Below are 16173 nucleotides of genomic sequence, written 5' to 3' on the forward strand. Positions count from 1 at the left end.
ATGTATCGCGGTTTGTCCCACGCGCGGTATATAAAATTACTATATCGCGAACATCAACTACAAATTGTCATGTAATGTTTTTAAGCCACCCTGCCGGCATGAGACTCGCTTTGGCATTTCCTTCTCTCCCTCCGGCTCCCTCTCAGACACACAGACACATACGTCACAGACTCCGCCTCCATCCAGACCTCTCTCCTGGGCGAGTGTGTGTGACGTATTCGGCTAGCGTTGTTGTTGTATTTGGAGGGAAGCAGCGGAGAGAGAAAGCCCGGAGCCCGGAGAAAGCGAGTACGGAAGCGAGAACACGACCAAAGCAACCAGAACCAGCCCAGAAGCAAATTAGTCTGGCTTCCTCGCTTTCCAAAGCAATCCCATATGACATAAAAGTGCAAAATGCAAAAGAAATATCGGCCTTTGTAAACACCTACATCACAACGCCGGTTAGCGTAGTTGAAAATCCCAGATTCAAAACACACACTAAGACACTTGATCCAAAATATGAACTGCCTGGTTGCAAATTTTCTATAGTGAGAGAAAAGTTGGCCAACCAGCTAACAGAGGTGACCCACTTCTCCACATCTACCGATCTGAACGTCCAGCTAACATAACCAAAGCTGTCAGCCTGAATAAGTGGACAAGACTGCAGTTTAGGCCACAGGCTACACCTCGCAATTGGTGGGTCTTTCTACAGTGCTGGGAAAATAATATTTTTTATTATCAGCAATGTTATAACAGCTTACTGGTAAAGATAACAATAAGTTACTTTACACTTATTACACGCCATTAAAAACTCTGTGTGTGTGTTATGTATTTATCAAAATATATAAAGCATGTATTTACAGATAACTATTTGGTTAAAGTGAATACTGTTGGATAGTGTTCTGTTAAATTTAACTTGTGATTTTTAATCTTTTTGCATGCAAGATTAAAATTGTTCCAATAGAAACTACTAATGACTATAAACAAGAAGGTTTTAATGCAGACATATGCTGCAGGGACTACAAGAATCATCATATTGGTGTGATTATATGCATCAAAGGGTTAAATCGAGCATTAATGAAGTGCTTAGAGGATATTTGAAAATATCGCGATATACACCGTGTATCGCGATATTGCCTAAAAATATCGCAATATTATTTTTAGGCCATAAGTGCTACTATATAACTGACAGGGACAGAGTATCCCCAGCATGCTCTCTATGAGGCTGAGGCACCCCGTGCAGTCCTAAGCAGCTCATATTTTCTGTTTAAAAAAACGAACTGGGTCATTCACAATAATGAATCCCTTCCTAAAAGCACAATTCTCAGACGTACTCTAGGCGTCACCGTGCTTAGACACGCCACAGGGATTTTGCTGGCCGTACTCCCAATTTTATTCATCTTGATTTCGCTGCTAACTGTAGAGGAGTGAAACCGTGCAGCATGAGAGGATGTAACACAAATGAGCAATAAAAGAACATCACTAAATGTCTCTCGACTGTAAACTGTAACCCTCCCTCGATATTTATTTCTGTCCTCCTGAATTAAGATCACAATTCCTGTGTCATCACAATATTCAACTAAAATGTGATCCGTAGGGTTAGCTCACTCCCACAGAGTTTCTCCCTCAGTCTGTTTAAGGAGTGAATAAAATTGGGGAATTAGACACAGCAATATTCACTTTAAAATATTTTGGCCCTTCCTTCAATGGAGGACAAAAAAAGCACCCCAACATATGTTTTGGGTGATCAGCATGATAAAGAATGTTCAACATACAGTAGCCTATACATTAAGGTGTCTTCAGTGCACCTTGCCCTCCAGTAATGAAACTGCAGGAACCATGATGTATGTATAATCTGATGTAATATAATTCAATGTAATTACTGTCTCCCAAAAGGTAAAGGCAATTTGACTCAAGCAATTTAGTTGGACTATAAATATAATAATATAGACTATCACGGGGCTGACACATAGAGACAGACAACCATTCACGCTCACATTCACACCTACGGGCAATTTAGAGTCAACAATTAACCTAACCTGCATGTCTTTGGACTGTGGGAGGAAGCCACAGAACCCGGAGAAAACCCATGCTAACACAGGGAGAACATGCTATAATAAACATAATAATAATAATAATAATAATAATAATAATAATAAATTTAACTTATATAGTGCTTTTCTAGTACTCAAAGTCGCTTTACACTGAGTGTATTTTTGAGTGCATTCATTCACACAGTGATGAGGGGCCTTCCAAAATCGCATATTATGCACTACATACTCAATAGGTTTACTATAGTTCAGCATACTTTTGTGTGAATAAACTGTAATATGTATCTTTTTGGACGTACTGAGTAGTAGTTTACGTCGTCACTTCCTTTGAGCCTCCTTGCCAGTTGCAGACGTGTAACCATGGTAACCCATGCCAACTTCATGTGACGAAAACAACGGTTTGTGAGAATCAAAGTCTGAATTAATTTAGAATATATATCACGCCAAGCAAAGTGAAATCTTATACTTACAGTTAAATTGAAGTGTTAGTGAGCTGTCTGTCAACGTCCGTTATGAATGTTGTCGTTACTGCCGCATTGCATTGTGGGATATTTATGCCGCTGTAGTATCCACCAGAAATAGTATGCAATTTGTGTACTATTAGTTTCATACTAAGGTTTCGGACATACTAAAATGTCTCACATGCTGTTTTAGTGTACTAAATAAGATGAATGAATTGCAGAAAAAGAGCAGTTAATTTAAAATATGTGTCATTATTATTATTATGATTATGATTATGATTATGATTATTATTATTATTATTATTATTATTATGATTATTATTATTATTATTATTATTATTGTTAATCATAATAATCATGAGAGCTCCACTTCAACTTTAAGTGTGTTTGTTGATCACTAAATCACACAAATCTCTCATACTCATTCTAATATTTAGCAACCCCTAGTTGAATTGAGACAAATGTGTGTTTGTTGATGTCACATGCAGTGCTTCCTTGTACATACAGTATGAGGATGCCAGTATTGGGTGTGCTGACATGTTTTTGCAGGCTGACATAGACATAGCATAATTGTGTATGTCTGCACATGTATATGATCATGTGCATGCATGTTTTTCTACGCATGCATGAGTGCACATTTATGACAGTACCTAAGCATATTTTCTGTCTCTGTGTGCATATTTGTGCATGTTTGCCTGTATGTGTAAAAGCCTGCAGTGTGCTAGGAGAAGGCGGAGGCATCAGCAATGCCTGCCAGCGGTGGGAAAGCAGCTATTGGTGGGTTCCCAATTGTAGACAGAGTCATGGGGAATAAGCTGCTACGATTAGGTAGAGCTCCGGTCTGGTATCTTTGTTTGTTGTGGAGCTTAAGTTCTTAAGCGAGTACTGCTTAGAGGTGAGGCCTCAGACTTGCATTCCTTCCTCTTCCTGCCTTTTTTTTCTCTTTACGTCATCCTCCCACTCAATCGTATTTTCCATTTTTCTTCCTCTGATGCCTTCTAGAAAGGAGAGTGAAAAGACATGATAAGAGGGTTCTAATCCAGCAAAGCCAGAAAACAGAGACAATGTTTTGTTTTTTTTACCTTGTGGTAAAGCAGGGTGAGGCACTAGAACTCTTTGCGTCACTGCTGTCTTTGGTGCATTCATTGTCAAATTGCCCATAAAACACAAGTGTGTTTACTGGGGAGAGGGTGCTTGTACGTACACCTCATTTCCCAGTTGAATTCTCTCTCTCTTTATGCATCCACTCTCACACACTCACAAAGACATGCAAACATGCAAATCTCCTGCACACAAATCCATCATGAACAGAGCAAAAATGCAGATGCAACACGACCATGCACATGAAAAATACACACATGGACACAGCCAAGACACTCTCCTATCCGGGACTGGTGATTAAAAGCCATCATTATCTTGCTATGGCCGTAATGAGAATCACACACCTGTTTTCCACAGCTGTTGCCGATCACAAGCTGTCGTCATTCACTCTAGGACCAGACGCTTCGGAGGTGATGACTATGTGATGCCATAAATCACCAGCCGAGAATCTAGTCACCACGGAAACAGGCCTCATTAGAATCATCTAACCAAAGAGAGTCGTCCTTTACCTCTGCACTCAAAGTTGTGGAGCAGAGTGGGCTTTAGTCACTGTAGCTCTCAGCCTAGTCTTTCGGCACTGAATGCATGCAGGAGAAATATACTGTGGCGTGAGCTCATCATCATGTGTGCAATCAGAGGGCCCAGTAATGCCCGGCTTCATGAGTCATGGAGCTTTTGTAGAGGTCACATATGGGCTTGAGCATGGCTGACATAAGAGAACATAATATTTTCCCCATTCTCTCAGTGCAGTCAAGCACGCACATGAATTCACAATGCATTCACACAAAGACTTCGGTTTGCAGTATTGGATTGGTTTTGTGTAGGAGCTATTTTCCATTTTATTTTGCAGTCTAAGCGCACTTTCACAAGCCATAGTCCGTTCGGCTAGTCCGAATCAGAGTGAAATTGATACTTTTGGTTAGTTTTCTATTTAGTCTGGTTCAGTTTCACAGTGCACAAATCAAAGCGGACCAAATTTAAAAAAAAAAAAAAGTTGCTAAGGGGCGTGTATGGAGTGATTTTTTTCATCTGGAGAGCTGCCACTTCTATGCAGGGAATCATGGACTTTGATGCAGATGCATTGTTCAAAGTTTTTTCACTTTGACTCAGCACTGAGACTTTATTTAGCATATTCTGTGTGTTCTCTTCGTTTTGTCAAGCAAACATCGGACTTCTGCAGAAGTCCAGGTCAGTCCTCTCGCACTCATGTTAACCTGTCGTTTACCTGTGTCCATCTCAACAAACCCCAGCGCAGGCAGCCTGTGTTTTGGTTCGCTTGGAAACAAACCTAGACCACCTCTCGCAAGCAATCTCAGACCGGTTGTTTTGGTCCACACCAGAGTACAATTACTGCGTTCACAGCCGCCCAAACGAACCACACCAGAATTTGATTAAACTAAATGTTGGCTTGTGAAAGCGCCTTAATTCATATACAGGCCTGTCTTGCCACACTGAGAAATGGGTCTGAGAGCCTGTGTATCCCAAACGTCTTTAAAGCTGGTGTCTTTGCTGCCCGTAAACGTACTATCTCTCTATAAATGTCACCGCTGACAATTTGTGGATGGACGATGTGACATCTCCACCAGCGTCTTCCACTAAAAGGCTTTTTGCCACTTGCACAAGACAACTCATCGACATTCCTGAATAATGACGGACAGAGTGGACAAAGATGGTTACGAAAGAGTTGTTGACGTTCCATTTATGCCTTTCTTTTGAGCCACTTGTTACCAGAATCAATCATGCAGGCTTATGAGATGGCAAACTGTCTAGACTGTGATTAAATATAGTTATTTAATAACAAAACATACAATATTTGGTTCTACCCTGAAAGCCAAGTAAATATCATTAAGTCTGTGTTAATCGTATCAACAGCCAAAATAATGTGTTTTTTATAGCAATGCCCTGGATACATATTCAATTAGGATGTGTAAATCCCTTCTTTTAATGTGTGCGACTCTTCCTTCGTAGATTCAACAGTGACATAGTAGGTGTTGAGGAGTAGTTCAGAGGATAGATTTATTGACTCCTGGCTGCGGGCCAATTGAGCAAGGGAGTCATTTTCCATATGCCTGTCTACCTGTGTGTCTGCCCTTTTTAATAAGGCACTGCTTATCAACATATCCATGGGCCTCGTAGCTTCCCTTCGCTGTGTGTCTCACTGTTTGGATTCATAAAAGTAACTGTGCAAGATGCATTTTAGCTGCATTTTCTTTGAGTCTGCCTTTCTGATTGTCACTCCATCCATTCACACTGTGGTCGGTCTGCCTGCGATCAACAACAGGCTGTCAACCTGTCTGACCAGGAGAAAACAGAGAGAAAAAGATATAAGGCCTGCAGACAGGGAGGGGAAGGGCATGGATACGGAGTTGATGTATGAAAAGTGAGAGGTAAAAATTAGACACCAATAATCAATTAGATACCAATATTGAGTTTTGTATTATATTATATTATATTATATGACTGGAGGTGTAGGCAACAAGGATAAAATCCTCTATGACAAATTTGATATCATGGTATATATTGTGATATAATACATTTTCTGTTATGTCAGTATATCAGTTCACTCACATCAAAGGATGCAACGCTCTGCAACGGCGATACGATACGTATCATGATACAGGGGTTACGATTCAATATATTGCAATTGCGATTTTTTTAAATAGAATTTTAGGGAAACTGTTATAGTATAAAGATCACACGACCATATGCATAAAATCTGAGTAAAAAAGGAGTTTTTTGCTATCATAACAGTGGGATCTGCATTTATCACAGTCCCTGTAACATCCAACATCATAGCACTACTTTAAGAGGGCACACAGACAGCAGGCTCCAACTTGGCTCTGATTGGTTGTTTTCCTCCGGTCCGTGAAATCTTGCAGATGCCGTTAGGAGCACCGGAGGACACAGAGGATCATGATTTTTTTTAAGATTACCTGTCTCATGCTGTATTGTCAGGATATAGCGATCGTTTTATAAAAATAACTTTTTTTAATCATATTTGCTCCGATTCTACGCACTGCTGCTTTCACTGAGTTCATCTTTGCATGTAAACTATTAATTAAAAGTAATGACAGTGTTTTTGAGAATCAATACAGTATCACAAAATATAATATCGCGATATTCAATATTTTCTTACACCCCTAGGTGTGAGTTGCATTTTATTTTGTGTTACCACACTTCAGCGGAACAACATTGTGCAAATTTTGTGAACGTTTTTGATATATAATTTGGTGTTGGTCTTGTCAGCAATGTTTTTGAGACAGGTCAATGTTTTGTTCCAGGTATCCGTTTCATCAGCAGTTCTATAAAACTCAGTATTGACTGACTTGCAATGATATTAAAGTGTTATCTGAATGCGGAAGAAATATTTATCTTACCAAAGAGACTTCATTTGTCCAACTATTCATCCATTGGATCTTGTAGGTACTTGTCCCGCACAGGGACGTGATGGGAATCCTCTGCATCCTTATCAGCATGTCCTGGGTCTGCCCATATGGTGTGCTCCAAAGGGAAGTTCCTTGGGCCACTTCAGTTCACCAGTGACAATATGTGCTTTTTGCACATCTGATGTAATCTGAGTGTCACTGTGGTCATATTTGTCTTCCCTGTTTGTAGGCTCGATCTCCTATCACCCCTCATTAGTTGTTCAGACATCATCTGTGACATCGTTAGAATTTTGCAGGCATTTTCGTCAAGGAGGAGGACTCTGCATTTAGATATCAAAGGGTGAATGCTGTGGGGAGCGATGAGAGGGGGTGCTGAATATGGGAGGCTTGACTCCGATCAATAGGCTTGCACTGGGATGGAGAGAGAGTGAGATAAAGAGAGCAGTTTTCTCACCACTGCAGAATATTGATATACACTCCCAGCCTTTCTCATTACTCTGTGTGTGTGTGTGTGTGTGTGTGTGTGTGTGTGTGTGTGTGTGTGTGTGTGTGTGTGTGTGTGTGGGTGTGTCCACTAAACAGCGCTGGGAGAAGGGGTTCCAGGAGTCATATACAATGTGCCCCGATGCTTGTTTAAGCACAAATTACATCTCACTGCAGTCAATAGATTGTCCTGATAACTTCTGTCTATATCTGTCTCCCCCCTTCTCTCCGTCCCTCCCTCTATCTCCCTCCACCTCTTTTCTCTTTCTAGGTAAGTAACAAAACAGCAGAGATTTTATCTGAACATGAGGTGGTTTGAAAGGTAACGTAATCATTGTTGATTTTTCTGTTTTCATGGGCATGATTATCTTTACAGTGGTCAAAAACTTGATGACTGAACCCCAGTTATGTCGTTAAACCGTCTTCAGCATCACTTGACTCGACTTCTTCAAGTACATCTTTCATAACTGTAAGCAGCTATCGTGTAGACATGATAGTGATCAAATAAATACAAATTATCTCTCAGAACATAACACCAGCCACATAATAAAATCTCATCTCTTTTTTTATCACTAACTGTAAGGCTGCCAGTCCGTTTTATGGGCCTGCCATGAGCAGTGTGTGCCTGCACTGCTTTCGCCTAATAGTGGTGTTGTGTTATGCTGCTAATCTGTTTATCTAATCAGATGCTGAGGTTAGGGGGTCTATCTCATTAACTTGCAGAATATTGATTTCCTGTGTTTAGTGCAAAGTGCTCTGCAGCAGCCTGCTTCTACATTCCCAGATGGGAGGAATGCAGGTTGCTTTCCCTGTAGCTCATCAATCGATCCCGCCTCAGTTCAGGGTTGTTGTGTGTGTGTGTGTGTGTGTGTGTGTGTGTGTGTGTGCGCTTGTGTGTGCCTGCAGTCATGCCTTGGTGTAAAAATAGCTACCAAAGCAGATTGATTGCTAGAGAGACATGTTTTATGTTTAGAGTCAGCTCGAGATAAAGACAGAAAGATGGATGGTGGTGAAAAAGATTTGGCTATTAGCATTGTTTTAGCACTCTTCCTCTAGATTCGGCTATAAAAACATAACATTATCTATGCTTTAATGCATTTCTAATTCATGAAAGATAATCTAGTGCACCTTGCACTGCTGAGGCTCTGACACCTCGTGTTAGGGTTGCAATCAATAGCCTTCCATAAATTCTAGTAAGAAAACGGCTCACATACAAATTAGGGCTGTGTATTGGTAAGAATCTGGCGATACAATATGTATCATGATACAGGGGTTACGATTCAATATTAATAATTTTTTTAAATCTTATTTTAGGGTAAAAAAATGTATTCAGTAAATACCCCCATATGCTTCAGATCTGAGTAAAACAAAAAAGATGTGCAGTCACAACAGTGGGATCTGCATTTATCACAGTCCCTGTATCATATCACATCCTACATCATAGCACTACTTTGAAAGGGCACATACTGTACACTGAGAGGGCGCATCGCTTTGCAAATGAAATAAAGTACTGACTGAGTTAATCTTGGCATATAAACTATTAAAAATCGATACAGTGGTTTTGAGAATCGATACAGTATCACAAAAAATAATATTGCAATAGTCGATATTTTCGATATTTTCTTACACCCCTAATCCAAATTCTTTACAAATGCTTCAGTGTTTGAAATAAATCCATGGTCGTCATGGATGATTAGCTTGATATAGTTTTATTTCTTTGTTAACAGGGAAATTTGCAACTATGTAAATATTAAAAAAAAAAAAAAAAAAGGTCTAAGTTAGCTCCAGCAACCATGTGGCTGTGGCTTATGGCCTCTAAAACGTTTATGGATCAAATTGATTGTACATGTTGCATTTCTGCTCTTCTGCTGCTCGGCAGTGTTTTTATAATGAATGGATCGTCACTTCGGCTGCCGTTGGCCAGATTATGATAAATGTGTGGGAGTGGCTTCTCTAGTATGGAGCACATCAATGTGAATGTGTGTCGTTTGCTGCATTGAGGGTGGTGTGTGTGTGTGTGTGTGTGTGTGTGTGAATGTGTGTGTGAATGTGTGTGAGGGCAATGCGTCATTCTGCGACTTGCAGAAGCCCAGGAGCTCCCCTTTGGTAGCTCCCATGCTGCTTCTATCTGTTATGTAACAATGCTGTTCTCACACTATTGCATGTTCTCTCTCTCTCTCTCTCTCTCTCTCTCTCTCTCTCTCTCTCTCTCTCTTCCTCTCCTCATCCCTCTCTACTTTTTTGTTTTTGTGTATGTATGTGCAGAGGGTAGCAATTCTTGGAGTTGTGTTTGGGTGGGATTTAGGGGATCTTTTTGTGCTGAGGTGGAGAAGTATGTGCCACAATGCAGCAGACAGCAACTTGTAGAGACGTCCAATCAGTATTCAGTATTTGTTCTCTCATTTTCTTTTTTTGTCTATTCCTTGCTGTCTCTGTCTCTTTCTGTCTGTGCCTTCCTTGTAGTATAACTGTATTCTCTCTTTCTGTGTATCCGTGCATCCATCCCTTCCCACTCATTCTCTGCAGCATGCCCTCCTGTGATACAGCTGGAGTCACAGTTGGAGAGAGCAAGTTTTTTTTTTATGAGTACTCCCTTTATACCACACTTTTAAGAGAATTCAGTTATACGCCAGGGAGTTATTACCTCTCTTATAAAGAAAAAAATAGACAGAGAAAGTGGTTTGGAGAGGAAGTAAGGGGGGAGAGAATGAATTTAAATCTGTAATTTCGAGGAAAATCTTTTTGTGTAAATATATCTGTAGTGTACAGATATATTTAAGACTTTTTATATTTATATTTATATTTTGTGATGGAATTAGATTTATTTAATGAATCCAAAAATGGCATCCGTCTGATCAATTCTCCCCTTTTACACAATGGCTGCCTGGATGATGTCTGCACCAGACCATGCTTGGACAATAGATGGCCCGCTGTACATAAGTGTGCCATGGAAGCAGCTGTTTTATAGTCAGTGGGAGCAGGTGTCAGCATGGCATACACATTACCTTTGTTGACAGTTTTATTGATAGCAGTAACATGATATTTTGTTGATCTCACTATTTGTTTGCAGCCTTCACAGCACAAGTCACTGTGTAGGGTCACATACGGAACAGCACACCTGCAGCTGGCAGTGTGTTGCGTGTAAAGGAAAATCCAGCCTTGTAGCATGGCTGTTGGAGATGTACATGTACCTTATATGTCTGCGTAAATGTTATAATTTGGTGAATTGCTATCTGGAGTGCCTACCAACCCACAAACTGTGAAATAAGACAACCCAGTCAGTTTTTTTGTGGGCTGCCTGGATCAGAAATAGGCAGACATTTTTTCGGGAATCCTGCGGGCCGTGGGATTCCCGTGGGATGGGATTCATTTTCACTGTTCATCACGTGACTGGGACAAGACAGGAAAAAAAGTTAATGGTAGTAGGCGGGACACGAATCATATAATCAGTAAAGATGCACTGAGCCTCAGTTATAGCCGATTCTGTGTCGGTCAAATCTACACGCATGCGCCGCACAATAGTTCATGTTGTGCGACGCACAGACAGTAACCGACTAGTCACAACCAGAGTGTTGCCAAATAGCAATGACCGGCTCTTCTGCCAACAGTTGCTAGGTCTCTCCTATCTCCTCTTGCTCCATGCACAGTCAGTAGGTGGGGGGGCAGGCAGGAGGACGCCGCTCGCCGCTAATAAATTGATAAATACATAGTTTTAGATTGATAAATAGTTGACTCTAAAGAATGACATTTTCTCTTCTTCTTTTCTGTAAATACTATTTAAATATCATGCTCATAATTTATTCAGCATACAATTGAATTATCAAACAATGTTTGTGTATGCTGTCAATTATGGTTCTCTGAACAAAATCAGAATTGGCCAAGACAATGGTTTTCGGGACAGCCCTAATAAATATGCAGTTCTAATATGAATAATCCCGTGAATGAGATGGGAGTAACTCTTTGGGATTGGGACGGGATACAATTTTTTTTACTTACTCTGTCATGGGATTGGGATACAATTTTTTTGTGGGAGTGGGATGGAACAGGAGTGAAAATCCACTCCTGTGTCACCCTCTAATCAGAAAACATGTGATCTAACAAGCCTATAGTATGTCACTTCAATGTTCACTAGAATATTCCGCACTCCATCTGAGTATCTCGACCCACGGTTTGAGAACTACAGTACCTTTGCAAAGGTGTGGCATATTTTTCTCGATAGCCAATGGGGGCTTAAAGAGACAGGGGCTAAAACGAAGTGTTTCAGCTGGAGGGTGAATACAGGTATATTCAGACAGACAGTATGATAAAAACATTAAAGCATGTAAACACATTCTTGTAGAAACCCAAAACACAAGTATATGAACCTGAAAATGAGCACGATACGTCCCCTTCAGCTTTTAACAGCTCATAAAATTTCTAACTTATACAAGAGGGAAAAACACATCAGCTGTGTATAAAGTAACACAAATCATAATGTTCTCCAACCAACACTGGAGTGCAGTTGTTTTCATGTGCAGGTAGACGCCATCTCTCACGGTAAAAAATGAGCAGGTTGTGAGAGAGTGGGCATCACACTTCATTATAGAATAATTCCTAGAACGTACTGAACGTCAGGGAGCTTTATATAACACATCCGAGGGTGGAATATTCCTCAGCGGTCTCTTCAGGGGGGTGAATACCTGCTAGTGGTGGTGGTGGGGGGGGGGTGCTTTTTGCTCAGTGCTTTTTGCTCAGTGCTCTTCCCTGCTGTGTCATCTTCCCCAGAGGTCAAATTTCTTTGACTGTTTTCAACAAATATGACACACCAGATGGTTTATAGTTTCCAGTAAAGCAGTAGGTTCTTCCTTTGATCTCATGTTATAAAAATTTAGAGTTGTGGTTAATGCCTCTGCACTCGCCTGCCTGTTGGAGCCTGCAACTACATCAAACACACACAGATGGTACAGAGAGGCACATCCATATGCTTGTGTACACATGCAGGCACACAGTACTCGCACAGTCATTCACATTTGCATGTTTTTCAACCACAAGTTCACATATTCAAACCTGAAAGGCACACAGACAAGTCAGCTGCGACTCCTCTGGACTCAACATATGTTTGCTTTTGACTGCGAGTTCCCTTTATTGTGATCCATTTCAATTCTTTTGACAAAAAACAAACAAACAGTCTTTGCTTCTTAGACAGAGAGCAGAGAGAGTGTGAGACTGAATGAGTTGCTTTCAGTTCAACGGAGGATGTCGTAATTGTTCATCCTGCTAAACTTAACCTGCACCAGCCTCACACAGATTTCACGCAAATGTAACAAGCCTTACACTGATCGCTTCTCACGTCAACCCCCACACCGACTTTCCCAGAATCTTTACACATCTTAAAACATTTTCCCTCCCATCTCATCTGCAGTTGTACAACACTGCATCTTATAAAACATTTACTTGAACTGTCTCCACTTTGTGCTTCTCTTTTCTTCTCTTCTCCTCTCTTCTCACCTTCAGGTATCTTTCAGAGCACTCATCTCACATCGATCACTGGCAGTAGCTCTCTCTCTCTCTGTCTCTCTGAGTGACGAGGACCTATTGTACAGTAAAAATGTTTGATGTTTTCTCTGGTTCTTCTGCCATTTCTCCGTTCCTTTTCTCAGCTGTCTCTGACTTGAAGCCACCCCCCCTCCTGCCTGGGGTTTCTAGTGAGCTGACAGGTTTCATTTTGTGATGGTGAGGTGTGGATGAAAGAGGGGTGAAAGTTTGACTTTTAAATGTCATGGGAGCCATGACGGCAGACAAGGGTGGCAAGGCCATCTCAGCATGCTCCCCAGCATTTCCTGTCACATCCAATCAAGAAGCAAACACAGAATACTATCATCGCCATGATATTCAGGCAGTAATACATCACTGGTAGGGATGCTAATTTATATATTTTTTTATCTAACCGATAACCAGCCCTCGTTAACCGATTATTAACAGTTAACCGACAAGATTAGTGCGTCTCATGCAGCGGTGCTATTTTTAGTGCCTAATAAGCCGCCCAGCTGCAACGAAAAGCCGATGCACAAACAGGTTAAATCCATAATTTATCACAAGCTGCAGTGTATGTGCAAAACAGACAACTGAATCCCCAGATCACCGGTCCGGGAGAGTTACAGTAGCAGCCACGATGCTGCGTGCATTGTCCCACAGTATCATTTAGTTTAGCTGCGAGGTTGTCAGCTGTGTGTCTGCCCGGCGTAACGTAAGTCCAATAGACCTTGTCTTTTTAGTTTGTGCTACGTTCGCAGATGTAGCATTGCTGGTGGCTTCGTGCTCGCCGTTAAATAGGAGTGAACGCCCGAAGTCAGCTGATGGAGTCGGAGCCGGTGAGAGAGAGAGAGACATAGAGACTTGTGAATGAATGAGAGTGTAAAGAGGGTCTTCCTTACTGAACGTGCACATAAGCTGCATGAGTATGTTTTGTGGCCACAATCTGCCATTGTTTAACCGTCCTGCCGAGACTTATTCATGCCTTTCATCATTATCTCAAACATTTCACATTTCATTAGCTGAAAGTACCATTAACAACTTTTTCAAATTTGTTTTTGTCTCCTTAGGGCGCTTTCACAAGCCAACATTTAGTCTATTTTAATCAAACTCTGGTGCGGTTCAACCCCTGGTGTGGTTTGTTTGGGCAGTTGTGAACGCAGTAATAATAAAAAAAACGGTCCAAGACTGCTTGCGAGAGGTGGTCTCGGACCGGTTGTTGTGTTATTACTGCGTTCACAACTGCCCAAATGAACCGCACCAGGAGTGCCCAAGCAAACCAAAACACAGGCTTCCTGTGCTGGGATTTGTTGAGATGGACACAGGTAAACAACAGGTTAACATGAGTGGGAGAGCACTCGCCTGAACTTCTGCAGAAGTCGGATGTTTGAAAATATGCTCAAATCATAACATGGCAAACTGCAGCCCAACAGGCAACAACAGCTGTCAGTGTGTCAGTGTGCTGACTTGACTATGACTTGCCCCAAACTTTATGTGATTATCATAAAGTGGGCTTGTCTGTAAAGGGGAGACTCGTGGGTACCCATAGAACCCATTTTCATTCACAGATCTTGAGGTCAGAGGTCAAGGGACCTCTTTGAAAATGGCCATGCCAGTTTTTCCTCGCCAAAATTTAGCAGAAGTTTGGAACGTTATTTGACCGCCTTCACAACAAGCTAGTATGACATGGTTGGTACTATGTCTTCCTTAGGTTTTCTAGTTTTAAATGACACCAGTATCTTCACTATAGCCTTAAAACTGAGCCCTCTACAGCCTCCGAAAGTGAACGCGTTAAAGAAATTAGTGGCGTTAAAACGAAACGTTATTATCGCGTTGACTTTGACAGGCCCTAGTTTTACAGTTGCTCTTTAAAATGCACAGTTAAAAGACAAACAATTCTTCAATATGTTTGGGCGAAAAAGACAAAATTAGTACTGAGAAGGAAGGAATTTATCTTTCGTTGTCTGTCAATATATGAACACTGGGAAATAAAGTCAGTCTGGTTGAGAAATTATTCATTATGGTCTAAGCTCCAAAGTATGACGCTTGAATATCAGATTTGCAGAACAGCATTGTAATCACAGTAATTCATCATGTCATTCATTGGTAGGCTTTTAAATCAATCACACTTTAAACTGCATTATTCTACAGGCGTTTAAATGGTAATCTATTTGGCTGATGATAAATCTGTTTAAGTGGGCTACCCACATGCAGTATTCTGTTAATAAACTTACACATTATGGGAAGTATATATGAGGTAAAACTGAAAATTGTTTTTGAGTTATAAAAGCTTGTCATTCATGTAATGGAAAAGCAAAACACGTTTATATTGCACATTTTATCCTTCATTTATTCTCCTATTTAATGACAGTGCACCGTAGTGATTGTGTTGCAAGTTTTTGATGCATCTGCCTTCACCTGTCACATTATCACTTTGAGTAATATTCAATTTGTTAACACAGCTGCTCTCCCCCTTTAATACTCTATGAGGCCTTGTTACCCAACAGATGACATTCTTTTATTGGGTGTTTTAACTAGTTTTTTTGCAAGTTTTGCATTCACACTGCCCCTCTACTTGTGTTTTATCACTGTGCATGTAAACTAAAATATGAGCCCAATAAGCCAGTATTTGGAAGGGCGTGGGCTGTTCTGTGTGACAGAGTTTGGTGGTTTCCTCCACAGTTTGCAGACAGACTGTCACAGACTGAGCCATTTTCAGAGTAAGATCATTTTACAGCCTGCAAGCCTCCTCCTAACCTGTAATTACTTTAACAGTTTAATGTCACACAAGTCCCCCACAATGCTCTTTCCTGCATTCTGCGCCCTCTTCATAATTCATGCCCTTTAATGGAGTTTAGGGGCAGTTAGAGAAAAACATGAGAGAGAACAGTTTTGCAATGAATTTCCAGTACACTACTTTCCTTCCAAAAAGTAATTCACATCTCTTGTTCATTCAAAGAGTTCTCAGGTTTATCTCAATCGCTTGAATGAATCACTTCTTTGTCTTGTTCTCTTCCTTGTTCTCTCCGGGACTTGTTCTGTCGGTCCAACCACTTTGGTCCAGACTGAAATAACAACTACTGGAAGGTACACACACTCATGTTCCTCTAAGGATGAATTGTAATCACTTTGGTGATCCTCTGACTTTTCATCTAGTGCCTTCATCAGTTCAGATTTAAAAGAAAAAAATTCCAATTCTAA

General features: G+C 40.8%; 1 protein-coding gene across 8 annotated transcripts in view; it reads left to right on the forward strand.

Annotated features, from left to right (window-relative positions):
• The window catches only part of pde4d (phosphodiesterase 4D, cAMP-specific), a 223576-nt gene that overhangs the window by 131660 nt on the left and 75743 nt on the right, over positions 1 to 16173 (forward strand). Inside the window, exon 1 of one of the 8 annotated variants that reach the window (XM_074637715.1) lies at positions 7752 to 7783. The exons of the other annotated variants lie outside the window; for them this stretch is intronic. Within the exon in view, the coding sequence (XP_074493816.1) occupies positions 7767 to 7783 (17 nt within the window). The 5' untranslated portion in view covers positions 7752 to 7766. Of the gene's footprint in view, positions 1 to 7751; positions 7784 to 16173 lie in introns of those variants that run through there. 8 annotated transcript variants of the gene reach the window in all.

This window comes from Sebastes fasciatus, chromosome 6 (assembly GCF_043250625.1).
Source record: "Sebastes fasciatus isolate fSebFas1 chromosome 6, fSebFas1.pri, whole genome shotgun sequence".
Classification (NCBI taxonomy): domain Eukaryota; kingdom Metazoa; phylum Chordata; class Actinopteri; order Perciformes; family Sebastidae; genus Sebastes; species Sebastes fasciatus.